The following is a 19,819-nucleotide window of genomic DNA, read 5'->3' as shown; positions in this document are numbered from 1 at the left end:
TTTTTATTCCAGTATAATTAACACAGTGTTATATTAGTTTCCAGTATATAATATAATTAGATAATTCTGTGCATTTCTCAGTGCTCATCACGGTAAGTGTACTCCTAATCCCCTTTATCTATTTCACCCACCCCCCACCTACCTCTCCTCTGGCAACCACCAGTTTGTTTTCATATTTGAGTCTTTTTTTTTTGTTTGTCTTTTTTTTCTTCGTTTTGTTTCTTAAATTCCACATATGAATGAAATAATGTGGTGTTTATCTTCTTCTAACTGGCTTATTTCACTGAGCATTATATCCTCTGAATCCACCCATGTTGATGCAAACGGCAGGATTTCACTCTCTTTTATAGCTAATATCCCATTGTGTGTGTGTGTGTATCTATATATCTATATATCTCATCTTCTTCATACATTCATCAATCAATGGATACTTGGGTCGCTTCTATATCTTTTGTACATAATGCTGCAATAAACATAGGGTGTATATATCTTCTTTTTAAAAAAGATTTTATTTATTTATTCGAGAAAGATGGAGAAAGAGATTGAGAACAAGCAGGGGGAGGGACAGAGGGAGCCCAACTCTGGGCTCAATCCCAGGACCCTGGGATCATGACCTGGGCCGAAGGCAGATACTTAATCAACTGAGCCATCCAGGTGCCCTATGGATTTATCTTCTTGAATTAGTGGTTTTGTTTTCTTTGGGTAAATACCCAGTAGTGGAATTATGGTATCAAATGGTGAATCTACTTTTAATTTTTTCAGGAACCTCTGTACCATTTTCCACAGTGATCGCACCAATTTGCATTCCCACCAACAGGTTTTTTTTTTTTTCACATCCTTGCCAACACTTGTTATTTCTTGTGTTTTCTATTTTAGCCCTTCTGACAAGTGTATCTCTTCATGGTTTTAATTTGCATTTCCTAATGATCAGTGATGTTGAGCATCTTAACATGTGCTTGTTGGCCATCTGTATGTCTACTTTGAAAAAATGTCTTTTTAGGTTCTCTGCTCATTTTTAATGGATTATTATTTTTTGGTGTTGAGTTTTATAAATTCTTTATATATTTTGGATATTAACCTCTTATAAGATATGTCATTTGCAAATATCTTCTCCCATTCAGTAGGTTGCCCTTCTGAATGTTTGTTGATGGTTTCCTTTGCTATGCAGTAGTCTTTTATTTTGATGTAATTCCAATAGTTTAATTTTGCTTATGTTTCCCTTGCCATAGGAGACATATCTAGAAACATGTTTCTGATTGATATCAATGAAATTATTGCCTAGGTTTTCTTCTAGGGATTTTATGGTTTCAGGCCTCACATTTAGGTCTTTAATCCATTTTGAGTTTATTTTTGTGTATGGTGTAAGAAAACGGTCCAGTTTCATTCTTTGCCATGTTGCTGTCCAGTTTTCCCAGCACCATTTGGTGGAGACTGTCTTTTTCCCATTGGATAGTCTTGCCTTCTTTGTCATAGAATAATTAACCGTATAATCATGGGTTTATTCCTGGATTCTTTATTCCATTCCATTGATCTATGTGTCTACTTTTGTGCCAGTACCATACTGCTCTGATTACTACAGTTTTCTATTGTATATTGATGTCTGGGATTGTAATACCTCCACTTCAACTTTGTTCTTCTTTTTTTCAAGACTGTTTTAGCTATTTGAGTTTTTTTTTTGCTGTTCTCTCTATATTTTAGGATTATTTTTTTCTAGTTCTATAAAAAAATGTTCTTAAAGGGATTGCATTAAATCTGTAGATTGCTTTGGGTGTTATGGACATTTTAACAATACTGGTTTTCTCAATCCGTAAGAACTGATCCATAAGAGGGCTCTTTGAAACTTCGTTTTACATGTTTTAAATTTTGTCTCTCTTGTCTCCAGATCAGTAGCAAAGATAGAATCAGTGTCAACTGTGGAAGAGCCAAGATTTTTTCAAGGGCCTCCTATGTGCCTCTAACACTGCTGGGTACTGTGGACAATGCAGTGGTAAAGAATATATGGACCATGTTTGCAGGGAATGCACAGCCTCCATCGGACATAAGAAACACGTGCATCAGAAAATGAAGAAAGGCAGCACTATATAGACACTAGAATAAAGCCAAGCCCTCTCCTGACTTCATTTACATACTATGCAGTTGCTCTATTAATTCTTTGGATTTTCATTTCTATAAGCTTAGCCATTTGCCATGTTATTTTTCTCAGACTGATTGTGATTAGATTCTTTCTGAAGGACTTACTCATACACAGCTACAATATGATCCAACTTATGCTTCACTTTAAACTGGAGAATGTCTTTGTTCCTGAACTCTTTTGTCATGGGTTATTTTTAAAAGGGGTGGGAAAATTGGAGGTGAGTCCAGGGATAAGAGCCATTCTGGCCTGTGTTCTGTGCTAAATTTAGCTTTCCATGCATTATATTTGTCAACAGTGCCCTAAATATCCAAGCTTGATTTCTGTGGGTTGAGAGTAGTAGTCCAGGAACAGACATGTGAGAGCTTTAAAAATAGCTCATGGGAGACAGCACGAGTAGGACATGTAGATTACTTCAGGAGCATAACAAGAGTGTTTAGTTTTTGTTTTTAAAGAGCAGTAATAGCCACATGTGTGATTATTACATTTAAAAAACAATATAAAAAACAAAAAACCTACAAACACTTGTGAACCAATCCATTCGTTTATCATTCAATAAGAATTCACGAAATATTATGCTCTAGGGTGTGTTGTTAGGTTTTGGGGATACAGAGACAAAAAAATACAGCAATCCTGCCACCAAAGATCGCATGGGAAAAAGCCCAGACCACAGGGTCCTAACACACAGGAGTTTTTAGTCCTCTTTCCGGCCAGCTGAACAATGTCCCTTAGTGACAGGTGAATGGCACTATTTCCTGCCCCAGCACTGGATTCCTTCTTGCTCATTGCACAGCAGTTCTCTCCACCTATACCGTGCTTGGATCAGGCCATTTTAATTTCATTTTCATTGTTCTTACCCTTCTCAGCTTAGTCAAAGCCAATGCATAAGCTTGAAGATACAACTCAAACCTTATCCTCTCTGCCTATTTCAGTCCATATGATAACTTTTTTTTTTTTAAAGATTTTACCTATTTATTCACAAGAGACAGGGAGAAAGAGAGAGAGAGAGAGAGAGAGAGAGAGAGAGAGATAGGCAGAGACACAGGCAGAGGGAGACTGACGTGGGACTCGATCCCAGGACTCCAGGATCACGCCCTGGGCCAAAGGCAGGCCCTGAACTGTTGAGCCATCCAGGGATCCCCCCATATGAAAACTTTTTTCCAAGAGTGAATTTGTATGTGATGTGTATGTGATTATCAAAATCCTTGAGGAATTATGAGAAAACAGAAGAACCAGAAAGACTAGAGTTTCAGTTTTCAAATAAATAAAGAATTTGATTCCTCAAAGTCTGAATTGACATCAATGCTGGGCAAGATCCCTAAAAAGGGTTGAAAAAGATGGTTTGGGAAGATTTAGAAAAGGGAGTGCGGGTACTTGGATCTCTGTGGGTCACTAGGAACAAGTCACAGTGCATAAGATAATTTTCCTTTGTGACATGGAATTATTCATTAATATGTAGAGGGGATGAGGCATAGGTTATAGTTCCACCTGTAGTAGAAAGTTTCCTGGAAACCTTTTAGAGAAGGTGGAAAAAAAAATATGGGTCTTCTTTTAGGAAAACCTTGCTAAAAACTCTAACTTGAGAAATAATATCTGCAGACCAGTGTTTTAAATCTTGGCTTGAAGATGGAACCATTTGGGGAACACTAAGAAGATACAGTTGTCTGGATCCCAACATGAGAGGTCCTGGTGTCATGGTTGGGGAGTGTAGCCGGGGCATCAGGTCTGTTAGAATACCTTCTCCCCCCACCCCCCACAGGTGCTTCTAATGTGTAGATAAGGGTTTCATTCTGATCTCGTATGATATATGCGTGTGGATGATTTATGTGAACATATGGAAGGGTGGATATCAGATTGACAGTGGTTGACATGGAGCCTGACACAATCACAGTCACAAAAGATCTCAACAGGCCAGAGCAATGGGCTGAATCAGTTGATGCCCCCAAGGTAACATTAAAACCCCAGGCACATAGGATCCCTTTGTCCTCTGGGTCAGGTGGCTGAGACTGTTGCACCTTGCTGGGGGCTCCTGTTTGTAGTACTAGAGTTTCCTTTTTCTTTGATTTTAGGGTCCGAGGTAAGTGGTGTTATTGCTAATGTTTATACCCAAATTTAGGTGACATAAATGCAGCAAATTGACTTTAAAAAAATTTTTTTAAGTCCCAAAATAAGTCCCAAAAATATTCTTTGCAAAATTATATTGCAAATATATTGGATTTTTGACATAAATGCAGCAAATTGACTTTTTAAAAAATTTTTTAAAAAAGATTTTATTTATTTATTCATGAGAGAGAGAGAGAGAGCAGGCTCATGCAGGGAGCCTGACGTGGGACTGGTCTCCAGGATCAGGCCCTGGGCTGAAGGCGGTGCTAAACCCCTGAGCCACCCCGGCTGCCCTATTTGACATTATTTTAAAGCATTCAAAGCATATGGGTACAAAGTCGCTCGTGTCAGCCAGGTGTCAGTTTGAGTTTCCTTCCCCACTGGGACCCTGGGCTTCGTAGCACCCAGAGTCCTCCCTGGAACCCTGATGGCTCCCTGTTTGCTCAGACTGTGTACGCTCTGTCCTGCCCCCAGACTGGGGCACAAAATTAGCTCCTTAGTTTTTTGGTTGGGTTTGTTTGCTTTTAAGTCCACTCCACACAGGGAGTTTGGTGACTATCCTGAGGATATGAAGCATCTGGCATCATATCCTACCTCTCTCCTCTGTCCACACTTCCTCTGTCTCTGGCTCAACCACGTAAGTCCCTCCTCCCCCACCCTTCCCCTTCCTTGTGGTTTCAGGCATCCTCACATCCCTGCCAGTTTTAGCCTCAACTCGAGGGACCTGGTCCAGGAAATTCTTCTGAGCAAACAACGCCCTTCTTGAAAGAGAGGGATTCTGATGAAAATAATTTTCTCCAAATCACATGCTTAATAGTTTTAGTTCTTCAGAAGAGCTATCAAACGATACCTGTTTGATGGAGGAACTTAACTTGTATCTGTGGAGCATTTCAGAATACTAAACAAATTTGATTGTGGTGGCCTTTTATTGCATACAGTGGAGTAATCCTGGGAGAAGAAGGACAAAAATCCAAATAGGGGTGGATACCCAGCTTCTATCTGGACAGCCCAGTGAATGGACTAAATCTCTCTACTAACTATCCAGGTAGTCAACTGGACTTAAATATAATTTTGCAAAGAATATTTTTGGGACTTATAAACATAATGTTTTAGCGATAGGAGACAGAAAAACTGGCTCTTAACACAGAGCCTTGAAGGGTAGGTAGTTAGTGAGAAGGAGTTTTGGTCTTGGGATCAAATGAGATGGAAAAGTAAAATCCACCCTGAAATTATGAGATGTACAAATGATAGTGTTTGAATAAATGGTAGTTATTATTCTCAAGTGATGTCAGGATCTTAGCATCCTGCCATTGAATCAATGAATGATTTTCTTTTGCTCAGAAGTATCTGAGGATGAGCTCTGTGGTACTTAGTGGGAGAATCTAGTTGAGCTTGAAATGTGGATTTTATTACAGGGTCAGGCTGTTTCTCCAGGACAGAGACTTTCCATGTGTTCAGGCCCCAAGGTAGAGTTCCCCAGGCCGCAAGATGTCCTGCCATTATTTTGTGTTCTTGGAGACAGCCAAATGGGTGGATGCTTTCCTGTGCTGTTGGGCAAATGTCAACTTCCTTCTGGGGTCAAGTGTCCAAGTAAATGGACAAGCTAGGGCAGGAAGTCATTCCTCAGGTGGACATCGTGAGATTCTGAGCATGTTCTCAAATATGTGAATGTATATCGTTAGCCTGGTCAATTTATACTTCCTACACGAATTGTTTCTGTAAATGGCCATGTATGAAATTCCCATCAGACCCTAGAATATTCGCATTACTATACCGCTTGGCCAATAGCGAAGGTCTCACAGTGAATTTACTTTCACTGTAAATCATTTTATCTTATTTTGGTCCCCACTCTCCCGTTTAATTTCTAAAGGCCATTCCTCCTTCATCCCCACTCCCTGTAGCTGTTTCAAATAAAAAAAAAAGTTTTTAGAATAATAAGCTAGGCGGGTGTGTAAGGCTCTGCTTTTAAGAGCTCCAGGACACATTCACCCATCCACCAGAGTTAGTCACACAGACATTAATATAAAAAAGTGTTAAAATATCTCAACCTTTTCTCTGAATAACAATGTTAGCACAGCACACCTCATTTAACAAAACATTAAAACATTTTACTTCCTCAGATCAAGTGTATCTATTAATAATGACTTAAATTGTCTGTACTGATTCCACATTATTAAGAAATCTCATTCCCATCATGTAGAAGAACACAATATGGCGGGGGTGGGGGGGTGGGGGAAACACCTCCATAACCTATTTTCCCCGGGCATTGCTACCCAGCCCAAAGTGGATTACGCAAAACAACAAAGTCACTTCTCATTATGAATGTGATCTTATCCAAAGGTCAAGTGCTGCTTTCATCCATAGCCCAGGAGGGCTTTTTTGGAAGCTCAGAAACAAAGGTGCCCTTGAGTGCTGCATATCCACCGTGGTGGAGTGTGAAACAGAGCAGCCAGGTCCTCAGCATGCACAGCCACGAGTAAATAGCCCTGGAAGGACATTTATAGACTCTGGGGACATTGCTGGAAAGCATATTATCGAAGCTTTCCCTGATAAAGGTGACGAAGTTTCTTTACGACTGTCATGGGGATTTAATTACATGATAAAATTGCAGCTACTGCCTCTTGAGACAAATTGCATGTTAAGACTGATTGTTTTTTATGAATCTCACACAGGGAGCAAAATACTTCTCTCTTGAAGTTGCTTTGATCTGATCATTATGTCCTGTCACCCTTCATATCCCTTCCAGAAACGAGAATTTGACTGATCCTGTGGTTGAGGAGGGAGGGCTCCTGGTGGGCTTGCTTGGTTGCTTTGCAGCTCTGCGTGGAGCAGACTGGGGCCAGTTTTATCTGATGGATTTTAAGCCGACTTCACTTATTTTTCTGTTGGTAGAAAAATGCGAACTTTGGGTTTCCAACAGAAAGATAGGAAAAAGGCATTATAAAAATATAAATGACTGTTAAAGACACACACAATATACAATTTCACGGATTTCAGATGCAAGTTAAAATAGTAAGATTTTTAAAAAATCGAATTTTGGAAAACAGGCACAACTGATGCTTCTTAGTTTACAAGTGGAAGGGTAAATTTCCATATTGAGCTTATACGTACAGGGGATTTTTCAGGTACTAGCAGCCTACAGAGGCAAAGAGTAAAGTCCTTGCCTTAGGAAGTGTTGCACTTGGTGGGAGAGATAGATGAGGCAACCAGTAACTGGTGCTAACAAGAGGTACAGGTCCGATGGGGAGTATGCATCAAGCAGAGCGTTATTGTGACAGGAAGTAGGGATGGGACAGGCTTTCTCCACAGGTGGCATCTGTGCAAAGCACAGAGGGAGCTGAGGGACCAGGATGGCACATGTCCCCTGGAGGGTGTCTGTTTCCTTTCCTTGACCTATGGTGGGAGCGAGGGACTGTATCCCGTTATTTTTAGCTGAGCAAAAGGCAAGGAGTAGCCTCAGGGCTGCATTGCACGAGGCCATGGGTGCAGTCTGGAAGGAGGGCCAGGGAGGGGAGAAGATATGGGTAGAAAAGAAGCAGCAGCCAGCATGCCCAGGGGAGGTCAGAGCCGAGGTGAGTGGTAGAGACTAGACCTTTGGTGGCCATGGAGATAGGCCACCCAGGCCCCGCTGTTAGGGAGGTCTTGTTTCCTTTTGGGGTTTGTCTCAGCTGTGGAGGATGGAGAGGTCCTGCCATCTTGACCCAATGTGGGAAAACTATGAGAAGGGTCTCAGCTCCAGAGCTCCCCTAGAGCTGGTCACGCATGGCACTGTGGGGCCTGTGTCACAGATCAACCTCTACTCTGCCAGGGTAATTTTCTCCCTTTCTTCACAGGTGTTCATGCTCTGCAAATATCCTGTGGGGCAAACTCCACTCAGTGTTAGACTGTGAGCCCCTGAAGCTCCGGGGCCACTCGGAAGGATGGGTGGACGTGTTGTTAGGACAGGTGATGAAAACAGGAGAGCAGAGAGGTGGCTTGCCCAACAGCCAAGAAGGGTGTAAGGGATTGATGGTATCACTGGGGGTGTGGTTTGAGAGAGTTTCTCAACTACTGAAGGACCTGGGATTTTTTTTTTTTTTGTCTCAATTTGCCATGGACTGATTCTTTTAAAAAATACAATTAAAATTAATTACAAGAAAAAATACAGTGGAAAAAAGTCCAGGAATCTTCACTGTCCTATTAATTGTCAAGTGGCTGTCAATGTTTTTATTTTATTTTATTTTTTAAAAGATTTTATTTATCCATTCATGAGAGAGAGAGAGAGAGAGAGAGAGAGAGGCAGAGACACAGGCAGAGGGAGAAGCAGGCTCCATGCAGGGACCCTGACGTGGGACTCGATCCTGGGTCTCCAGGATCACGCCCTGGGCTGAAGGGAGCACTAAACCGCTGAGCCTCCTGGCTGCCTGCTGTCAATGTTTTTAAATGCCTACTGTCATTTCCATGGCAAACACTTGGCAGGGCATCACCTGTGCTCTCACTTGTGCTGTTATCCATCACTCACTGCAATATAGGGTGGGTGGAAGGATGCTGGGAGAAGCAAGTGATGGGGTAAGATAGCTCCTGGCATGTCCTTCAGGCCCTTGAACACTTGTTATAAAATTTGAACTGGAAGCTATTGGACAAGAGTCACCAGACTTTTCCTGTAAAAAGCCAGATAGTAAATGTAGGTTTTGTAAGTCCTACAGTCTTTGTGGCAACTTTTTAGTTCTGCCATGATAGCACGAGAATAGTCATTGGGAATATGAAAATGAACGAGCATGGCCAATAAAACTTTACTTGTAAAAAACAGGTAGCCAGCTCTCAGGGCAAGGTTGGCTGACCTTTGCTGTAGGCAGCAGGGAGCCACTGCAGGTTTCTGGGAAAGGGAGAGGTATGCACTTCTGAATAGGAAACTGTTATTGCATCCTGCTCTCTGTGTGCCTTTCCCTCCCCTCGCTCCAGTGAACCTCCTTTCTATTCTCAAGGCAAACTTAACTCGACCATAGTCGCAGAGCATCGAGGTACCCTGGCACACAGTTGACTTATTTCCCTCACCTATATCCTGCTTCTGGCTCGCTGAACTCCTTGAATCTGTGAATTTATGTCTTTCATCAAATTTGGGAAATGTTTGGTGTCTATTTCTTTAAATATTTTTTTCTGCTCCATTACTTCCTTCTCTCTTTCTTGGGCTCTAGTTGGGTACATTAGATCTTCTAAATTGTCCCACAGTCCCTGTTCATTTTATTTTCCATCACATTACTTTCTGTTCTTCAGGTTGGATGCTTTTTGTTGATCTATTTTCAAATTCACAGACTTCCTTCTGTCATCTTGGATCTACTGCTGAGCCCACTGTTGACTAGAACAAGGCCAACTCTAGCTTCAAGGGAGATGGGAGTGTTGTATGGCCTGAGGGATTCAATGAGTAAATTTTGGGCCCTCACTGCCATCCTTCCTATGTAAAAGGGTTTTTGTTTTTTCCAAATTAGATGCTCTCATTCCATTGCTGAATAGATCCTCACTGCCTTTTCTGGATAAGTGTAAACATCTATGTCTAGAATTTGTGGCCTCACGTAATTCTATCCCAACTTAATTGCCTTGACTTTCCTCCTCTGCTCTGATTTATACACCCTCCTTTCCAGGCAGGTCCCTCTTCCTTGCACAGGGCAGTATGACCTTGTCTGCTCCACGTTTGCTCACTCTGCTCCTTTTATTTGGATTCCCTTCTTTTCAATCCCAGCCTATTAAGAACATATCCATCTATCAAAGGCTAACCCAAGAGAATTTTAGTGTCGTCCATATGCTATTTGGTTTATTAATATTTATCATGTACCTACTGTGAGCCAGGACATGGTGAGTAGGACAAATCCAGCCCCTGTTTATATCCAGTTGCTGAATTTGGTGTTGGAAGATAATGGGCAATGGGACTGGGAAGTAGAACCAGGCTACAGGTAGTGCATTTGCTACTTCCAATTAGTGCCTTAGGAATGTTTTTCCTAAGCAGAACGCACCATTGCAGGAACCATCATCCTCCTGGGAACGAGAAAAGCCTCTTTGCTATCATCCTCATTTCTTTTTGTTCTTTCAAAACTCTCCAGTGTGCTTGGGAGTGATGCTAATAGAAGTATGTCATCAGCATACATTATTTCTTTATTAGCCTGTTTCTCAATTTTGATTCTGAAAATATCCTGATTTAGTCTAATTGCAATTTCACTGTGTTCCACAGGCAGTGACAATCCATACTGGGGGGAGCTGAGACGTGACCCTGTAGGATTTTTCTTCCTGCCCCATATGCTCTGAAGCTGGACCATTAGCTCTAAGGCATGCATCTCATCTCATCACAGTGCTTCAACCTGCTTCTGGGAAAGAAGAGAGCCTAGGGTGTGTGTATCTGGTTGAAAGCAAAGAAATATCTTTATTCTAGGTGGTGGGAGATATTTTTCTATATCTAAAGCACAGGCTGGTTGCTGGAGCCATTTTATTCCTAAATAATTTAACTATATTCAAAGATAATCTGATGTTATTGTAGGAAAGTGTATTTCTAATAAATTCCACTTGATCTGGGTGAATCAATTCAGGCAGCGCATAATTGAGTCTGTTAGCAAGGACTTTAGCAAGAATTTTGCAATCAGTGTTAATTAAGAAGATGGGACAATAATTTGTGCATAATTCCGGATCTTTTCCTGGCTTGTGAATCAAAGTAATAAGAGCAATGCTCCGGCTGGTGGTGGGATAGTGTCATTAGGTGCTGATTTATAAGTACTTAGAAAGGTTTAATTTCATTTTGCTTCGAGCAGGGTCTCCCTGCCCCCACATTCTCTGCTCAGGGTGTGCAGCCGAGATGGTGGAGTGCCTCCCTGTCTATGCTTCCCTGTCACCACTGACCTCCTGCTTGCCATTTCTGTTTTTATTCTGCAACCAGGGACCCCACTCATTCATCCATGTCTTTTCTTAATACTCATATTTGAATTATTTGAAGCCAGAGACTCCATGCTATTGATGTGTGTGGGTGTGAGTATATGCATGTGTAAGGTAAAATCAAAGGGTTGTATGCAGCTTCAGTGGGGAAATTTGCTCCTGCAAAATGTGTCTGGGTGGATAGGTATCAAGAGCACTTGCCTGAAACTTAGGAAACATACCTTGTTTACACACTGTTGCTAACTGGCTATTGATCAGTGGAGGAGCAAATGTGAGCCTCAGTGTCCCCATCTGTAAAATGCAGATGTAGGACGGAAGAACTATATGCATCATGGAATGCTGGGAAGAGCATTGGGTTTATACTTTCTACCAGCTGTTGGACCCCGGGTACGTAACACAATGTCTTATTTTGTTTGTTTTCCTCAGTTGGGTAAGTGGGAAATACAAAAGCCCTTGGGAAATATGTACCTCATGAAGGTCCTCACTACCTCTGATTCCTCTCTGTTGCTTCTACTTAGGGGTGATCCAGTTCTAACATGTTCTGGTTTGGGGACGTATTGTCCCCAACAATTAGAATAGCCTGGCCCTGAGCCAAGTTCCTAAACTACCAGCACTCCAGGAGACACCTTCCTTCTCCCATGGGTGTGGCGTTAGCCATCTCTTTGTAGGTGGGGTGGGATCTACACAGGCCTCTGTTAGGATGCAGCATGTAAAGGAGATGGGATTTTTTTAATGTCCTCCACAAACACAAGTCATTGGTCTCAAAACCTTAGTTAGTGCAATTTATAAAGACCCTGAGAGATGGCCTGACCGATCTCATTTTTTTAAAGTGAGGATATTAAGGTTCAGAAAGATGGACTGACAAGTTCAAGACCCCAGAGGCAGTGGTAGAGCCAATGGAAGAACCTGGATCATCTCAGTGTTAGTCTCTTGCTGTCCCCAATACGTCAAATCTCAGAGCCACCAGCAGTGTGCATGCTTCTGTTGTAGGCTTCAATGCGACAAGGGAGGGGCTTTGCTCATTTAACTGATGTTTGACTGTTTGGTTTGCCCTGGGTTATATTCTCCTCCATACATAGGGAAGGAGTGGTGGATGTTGCCCTAATGTGGTGGTGGACTTGGTGTCAAGCCTGCAGGGGTGCTGGTTGGATAAGGGTTATATTCCACAAACAGACCCCATCTTGACATGTATGCACACGCTTATCACACACTCCCCACACTCATTCCCCACCTATATGTGCTGCTGGGTGCGATCTCTTAATAAAAACCCAATTAGTATTTCTTAACTCGCCTCCAGACGCTTAAATACCATTACCCCAAACACAACATAATGTCTCTAGTTTTCTGTTTCAATCAAGAATTCAAGTAGCATCTTGACTTGTATATAATATATCAGCAGCAAAATCATGGAATGCTGACATCCTTAATAATAGCAATTAGTAATCAGTTGTTTCTTAAGTAGTTTGATTACGCCAGTTACCAAATTGTACAGTTGATGCATTTGGGGACAAGATGGGTCTCACCACCCATCCCCCAGCCATCCTTTCTCCCTTCCCATGTTCTTGGTGGTTAGTGAGCTGATAGGCACTGAAGAGATGCAAGGACAAATGATGCAATTGTCATTAATATTAAACAGTAGAGATTTGGTTTTAGCAGAAAGTAAAATCAAATGTTTCTTTGCAGAAAGACTAACTCTAGTAGTATCTGTGGGAAGGCGACCTGTGTTCACTCACCTTAAATGTCAGCAAAGGCGCTTAGCCTGTCCATGTCAGGCAGGACACACAGACCTTGAGCTCCTTCTCAGGGCAAAGACCATGTGTCAGGCTCTGGATACCAATAAGTGTTAGGCAGGGATCTCATCTGCAAGGAGCTGTTTTTAAGTTTTAAATATCTAGTCCATATAACAACTAGCCCAGCAAGGCCTGTGTTTCAGTAACTAATTGAGACTGAGGGCTTCATGCCCTTGTGGAGGGAGGAGAGTCTGTGGGCCAGATGGGCAGAGGTGGCCCTTGGGCAGAAACCATCCACTGAGCAGGGTCTGGAAGGAGGGAGTGGCTTAGGTGAGCAGAAGAAGTCCTCATGTGCCCCAGAATTTGGGTGCAGCCTGGTGGGAGATTCCTGTTGGTCAGATCAGGGAGCTGATTACGGAGGAGCTTTGTGCTCAGCCCTGTTCAGTTTGTCATAGAGAGAGACAGAGAGAGAGAGAGAGAGAGACTGACCATGCCCCACTCCCAGTCCATCCCAAGCTTATCCTTGCAGGGGAGCAGATGGCCCTGCAGGGGCTATGTGAGTTGTATCTTCAGGGGAATCCCAGTTGATGACCATTCCCCTGTCTCTCTGCCAACTGCGTAGGGAGGATACGTTCTGCACTTTGCCCCATGATCTGCTTGGGCTAAAAATTTAAGTTCCTCTGACCTCTGCCGTCATCAAGGGGGGCCATATACGCCTGGGGGAGACTTCTCCAGAAAAAGCCGTTCCCACCATTTTCTCAGCTGGTGCCTCTCTTTCTCTATGCTTTTATTGTAACACTGACGTGGATGCAATGAAATAAATTATTATTATTTTTGCGTGTTACATTTGATGGAATAATAAGTTCACAGTGCAATGAACACGGTGATTTCACTGACAGATACAAGGTCCTTGTGTGTTCATATTGACAAGCACACAAGAGAGAATGATTACTTTTCTTTTTCTTATTTTTGCAAGTCGTCATTTTTGAACAATACTCAAAAACCTGCCAACCAGGGTCGTCTTTGAGATGGAAACTTTCCTCCTCTCCCCCAAATGCATTTGCCACCATGGCATTTGGCTCCTGCCTCTCCCGGCCTGAGTGGGCATTCCTGGTGCTGGTCATCACTGGCCCAGCCCCATTCCCCATCTTCATATTCTTCCCCTGGAGGATTTAAACTCCTCACAGTATCCATTCCCAGTATGGGCTGCATTTCAAGGTATTGCTGTAAGTTCTGAGCACTCTTCAAGCATTCTAAAGACCCCATATGTATACTTAAATCCAAACAGCTCTTGTTCCTGCCAAGAATGGTCCCTAAGGACTCACAGTTGCCTGGAGAAAGAGCTCATTTGCTCCCACACTCAGCAAAAAAGAACCCACGCTCTGTTGCAGGCTGTGACAATGAGTCTTTGGGATCATAGCCTCAGAGAAGCACAGAGATGGATGGAACCTCAACATTGATCCAAGCCAGTGGTTCCCAAAAAGTATATACAAACTGCCAATTCCCCTGGTGGCAAAACCACACCGAGCCTTTAATATACCATTGTGCCAATTTCTGAGCATGTGACTCAGCAGGAAGCATCTCCCAAGCTCATTCCACCATGCACCTGTTTGGAAAGCCTTAATTGAATTTCATGTCATTGGCCCAGAAAGGGAAAGTGACTTTCCTAAGGCCACACAGCTCATTGGTGGCAGAGCCCAAGCTTCCTTTTGGAACATCCCACACCACGGCAAGAGCTTCTCCAGACCCTTAATAGCCACCCAGCGCTGACGTTGCCTGGGCCGTGGGCCTAGGAGGCATCCTGTGTGTTACTCCTGTTTGCATTCTCCACTCTCCATACTGCCAGGCACACTGCATAGGCTCAGGACACTGTCACCATCAGGTCCCTCTGGTTTTTCGGTCTCGGTTGGCGGCATTAGCCTCTACTTGTCACCAAGACCTTCCCATGGGTGGGTACCCATGCAGTTCTCATCTTTGCCATTTATCTTTGTGTTTATCCTGCTCTCTTGGTTTAGGCCCTTGTCATCTCTCACTTGGAGAGTCACCTCCTAAATAGGCTCTCCTTCCCTTTCTCGTTTCCTTCAAGTCTTACTTTCACATTGTGCCTGGAGCGGCATACCTAGAACACAAGACTGAGCGTGCTGCACTCTCTGCCTCGGGTTCAAGGACAGCTGGCTTTCCCTAAAATAGAGTCACTGGTAACAAGATGTGCCTTAATCACTCAGTGTTACAATCACCCTGAGTTGAAATCAACCCCGAACTAACCCAAGACCTTAAAACATGTCATCAGCAATGAACTGTTCTTGCCCTTCTGAATGGGGCAGTTTGATGGGGAGAAGTACATACAAATATGGTTAAGAATGTAATGGGTTCATTGTGGGAAAGAATGAAACTCTAACAGAAATTTCATTGATTGCAAGAGTTCAGCAAAGTTGTGGTGCGGGGACAGTACAAAATCAATTAGTAAGGTGAAAAGAATGATATTTTAAATTGGGGATTCCAAATACAAAGATCCCCAATGAGCTGGGATGGCTTTGTAAAGCAGGAAGTGGAGAGGGGAGACTTGCTTTTAAGTATAGCAGAAAACACATGTCATAACCACGAGGTATAACAAAGGTAGGCAGGATTCAGGGAAGCCAATGAGGGGTGGTCACAGCCACAGTGGGAGCCCTCATCCCTGTGCCTGAAGGGGTGAGTAGGGAGGTAAGGGATGTCAGCCAGGGGCTGAGCCTTTGGCACAAGGATGAAGCCAAATCGCAGCAGAGATCTGGCAGGGAGGGGTCCCTGGAGCAAATATCCCACCTCTCCTGCTCCTCTGAGCACTTTCCATTAGCTGCACCCAGTAGGAGTCAGAGAGCACTGGGCAGGTGATATAACTCACAAGGTCAGCCTCATAGGCAGGCACAGGGCAGGCAGTGTGCAGAGGGGCTCTGCGGGGGGCCGCGGGAGGGGGAGGCAAATGCAAAACACAGAGCTCAAGGCTCCTGATCAAATTGCAGTTTATGATTACAAAGTCCCCTCCTCCCACCCCAGTGCAATCTCCTGCATCCCTAGGTGCACTTGGGGAGATGACGGTGCCTGTCTATGTAAAGCTAGGGTCAGAACAAACGTGTGTTGTTCTTTGGGCTCGTGGCTCCTGGGCCCTCACCCTGATAGTGGCCATAGATATTAGGAAAAACAAGGAAAAGAAGAAGCAGGGGATGGTTTCTCTCTATAGCCTTAAAGCAGCTTGCTTAAGGCCCTGGTGAAAGGCGGCCCAGGGAGTACATCCATGTCCTGAGGGAGTCGAGGGATTGTCACCCCCTTGCAGGACTGATCTGGAACCCTCTCTTCATCGCACGAAAGCCCCAGTGGCTAGCACCAATGATCCATGCATACTCCTCTTTGGTATACTTCCTGCATGTGTGAGCATGAGTTTGCGTGTGTGGGTGCATATGTGCAGGTGTACACGTACGTGCATGCACGCATACATGTATGTCAGGAGGGACTCCGTCTAGCAGGTGGAGAGGAGCCCCGTGCATTTTGTCGGGGTCAAGCACGTCTGACAAGCTAGAACACAACACCATGAAATTCAAAGTAAATCTTGCATCAGGCAACATATTTCCATATGTTACACAAAGAAGATCCACAAAATGACCTCCCCCAAAATACAAAGAAATGGGGAGAGATTGCCCACCTGAATAGACACGTCACCTATGAAGAGGTCTACAGACAAAGACACACACACACTCACTGTCGAGGAAATAGAAGCCCTTTCTTTTGGAAAACAGTTTGGTAATTTTTCTGTCCTTGTTCCAATCATTCTGCCCCTGGCGATTTATTTTAAGGAGATAACCTGAATAAGAAAAAGCCATTCGGATGCTAATAGAGATGCTAATTATGGCCTTATTGGTAGGAGCAAAAAACGTAAACAAATATGCCTCTCTTGTAGGCATTTGGTTTAAGTATTTTGTGATTCATCACCTGGATAGGTGATTGAAATTAAGAAGACGACCTAGCACCGCGGAAAATACTTTAGATCTATCAACCCAACAGAGCAGAACACAAAGTTGCATGGACATATCCACATGCAGAAGTGGAGAAATGAAAACAGATGCTGTGGGAAGATGGTGGTGCTTTCCCCCTTTTTGAATTATTTGTATCACGCGCCAGCTGTTGCACAGCAACACACTCGGATACACGCAGTACACGCAGCGTGTGTGTATGTATATCAGCAAGGGCCAGACAGCCGAGCACAGCTCATGTGCCTTTTTCAACCGTTCAGCCTTCCACCCCCAGGAGTGGCCCACCCCTCACATGCGCTCATGGTAGGGAATTTGGCGTCAGGTACCTCCTGGTTACCTACGAGCACGCTGGTGGGGAGCTGAGCAGAGGGGTCTTTCATCCAGTCGTCATTGGCCAGTTCTATCACGGCGTCCACGTGCCTCACTTCGGCGCAGATCAAGTGGCTCACTGTCTCTTCATCCTTGGCGTCCAGGGCACACTTTAATCTCTTCACCAAATCTGAGTTGACCGGGTAATCCGGAAGGCGATCGGAGTTGGACATTGTAATGTTGTTTGTGTATTGACTAAACTTCTCTTCTTCTCAAGTGAGTCCAAAGGTAGCAGCTGCGTCATGCAGGGCACTGTGGGCATGGTTATAAATAGAACAAACCTTGGCTCCTGTTGCAGCTGCTGGGGAGGGCCATTGGCTGGCGGCCTTTCTCTCCACAGGGCCCTGGGAATCTATCTTCCTGAAGGTCTCGGTTCAGGGTTATTCTAGAGATGGGGCAGTACAGATGTTGGCAAGTGGGGGAAGATGAAAAGGGGACACTACTTTAAAAGAGAGCCCTCATTGGCCCTATGGAACAATGCTTTCTTTTAGCAGAAGTGAGATGAAGAGGGAGATCCAGAGGGGTACTGCAAGCCTGTGAGGCTGACCTTATGATTTGCAACACCAGCCCCTGATACTGATTGAAAGGAGAAGTAGTAGTGGCTGGTGCTTCTTTCTTCCCTTGAACATGGACACAGTGTGTGGAGATGTGGCAGCCACATTGTAGCTATGAGGTGACAGTCAAGAGTGAAGGACCAACATACTGAAGGGAATGGAACAGTTGGAGGGGAAGAGATGGCTTCTTGATGACCTTTCTGGACCTTTGCTTCAGCTCTGGACCGCCAACCACCAGACTTCCTGTCTTTATCCCTTAAGCACTGTTCACAAGTTTTCAATGGCTTGCAGCTCAAAGTATTTCTGGTTGATACAAGTAGTGTATTCACTCTACCTTTAAAATCATGGAAACGTCCTGGTTTAGTCTACAGAGATGCAGCATATGTGGCTTAGCCTGTAATAAGGGATGTGATGAACTCTCCAAGCCTTCTGGTCTTTGGCCATTGAACTCTTCTTGCCTTCCATGATGAGATCCCACTGTATGTTGCAAAGACAGCAGCCAACGCCAGACTCCTTGAAGGAGGAGCAGTGGCATTGTGGGCAGGGGTCATCAATGAGCAAGTGGCCAGGTCCACTTGAGAGACTGCCTTCCGGTGTCACAGAGACTGGAAATGGACCCTACCCTACTAGAGATATTCTGGGAATCCTTGGCAATGGGTTTTGCCCAGAAAGGAGATCTTAACTCAATGGATCAGACTTCAGATGTCTGACCAACTTGCAGAGTGTGGTTGGCCTCTGATTCTTCCTTCGGCCAAAGAATGATGAGTTTTGGGAGAGATTTTTGAACCTGAATTTCCAAGCACAAATGCTTGGCATATCAAACGCCTTACATTTAGAAAGAAATATAACACCAGCACCATTTTGTGCAAATACAAAGAGAGTGAGACTAGTGGCCATAGGAAAATTATTGGAATTTCGGTACGGTAATTTAAAGAAAAAAACCCCCAAGAATTATTAGAGATTGCTATCAAACTTCAAATCAGAAGGGAGGTAAAGATGAAGCACTTGTTAGGCAGATAATAAGATGACAAAGCCTCAAAATATGGCACTCGCTGATCTTAATTACCAAGCTATCTGCTGGGTGTTTAATCAGTAGCACATATACTATGCTAATTATTCTGGCTAATTTTGTTATAATGTAATTCTTTATCAACCCTGCTATGTATAAATTAGGAATTGAAATGTAACTAACACAAATTATATTTAAGGCAACATGAATTTCTTTATTTCAGTGTGAAATCTTCTAATCTCTATTTCTTTATCTTTCTTTCTTTTTTTTTTTTTTTTTGATTCGCCCATGTGACCCACCCCTTCCACTGCCCACCTTGCCTCAGTGCCCTACCACCTGGCTATTATTTGAGGAGAAAGGAGCTCAGCACCAATACCTGCCCCCTCCAACTTCTTGGAACTCTTATATGTGACTACCTCCATCAGTGATTGTCCTTGAAAGGTACGGAATGTATTTAAGCAATCAATGGTAGACAGATACTGCCTTTCTCTGAATCAGATAAAGGTTGCTTCATTGTTCTACTTTAATGTCTAAATAATCACTGGAGGGCACCATAATTCATGTATTTTCAGTGATATATTGTATGTGACTTTTGTCAGTTTGTTTACAAATGTGTTTAGCTGAGAACTAATAACACAGATCCTCACAGAAAAGCACAAACATTATCTGGAGGTTTTTATGTCATGAGAGCTTACATCCAAATGATATCAGGCTGGTACAGAAGTTGGTGTAGCTGTGCAGATTTAAAAAAATCAATATTTTTGGTTTTGAATTATTTTGCAGCAAAATCACAATGTTTGTTGAATAAATGAGTACCGTGTGGGTCTAACTCTGTCTCAGCACCATGTTAGGGTTGAACATCAGTGAGGGTCAGTTGCCAAGGGAGGGTTGTGGTCTAGGAGAAATGGTCAGTTCCAAATCCCCAGACCCCACTGTGACCTCAGGCTAAGGGCAAGCACTGGGCATATCTGGATTAACTCAAAGTGATCATAGAGTGGATTGGATCCACTTCTGAGACTGACATC

The 19,819-nt window shown here is 43.4% G+C and overlaps 1 protein-coding gene across 2 annotated transcripts in view; it reads right to left on the bottom strand.

The window, feature by feature from the left end:
- ASB18 (ankyrin repeat and SOCS box containing 18) overlaps positions 1 to 17,455 on the bottom strand; it is a 62,692-nt gene extending 45,237 nt beyond the window's left edge. Inside the window, exons 1-2 of one of the 2 annotated variants that reach the window (XM_041767401.1) lie at positions 17,200 to 17,455; positions 16,159 to 16,161 (exon numbers count right to left, since the gene is read on the bottom strand). In XM_041767401.1, the coding sequence (XP_041623335.1) occupies positions 16,159 to 16,161; positions 17,200 to 17,404 (208 nt within the window). In that variant the 5' untranslated portion in view covers positions 17,405 to 17,455. The remainder of the gene's footprint in view (positions 1 to 16,158; positions 16,162 to 17,199) is intronic. The other variant, XM_041767400.1, reaches the window with a different exon arrangement.
- Positions 17,456 to 19,819: the final 2,364 nt, after the last annotated feature.

Source organism: Vulpes lagopus, chromosome 8 (assembly GCF_018345385.1).
Source record: "Vulpes lagopus strain Blue_001 chromosome 8, ASM1834538v1, whole genome shotgun sequence".
In the NCBI taxonomy this organism is placed as follows: domain Eukaryota; kingdom Metazoa; phylum Chordata; class Mammalia; order Carnivora; family Canidae; genus Vulpes; species Vulpes lagopus.
Note: the sequence above shows the minus strand (reverse complement) of the source record. Positions and strands in the feature narration are given on the sequence as shown.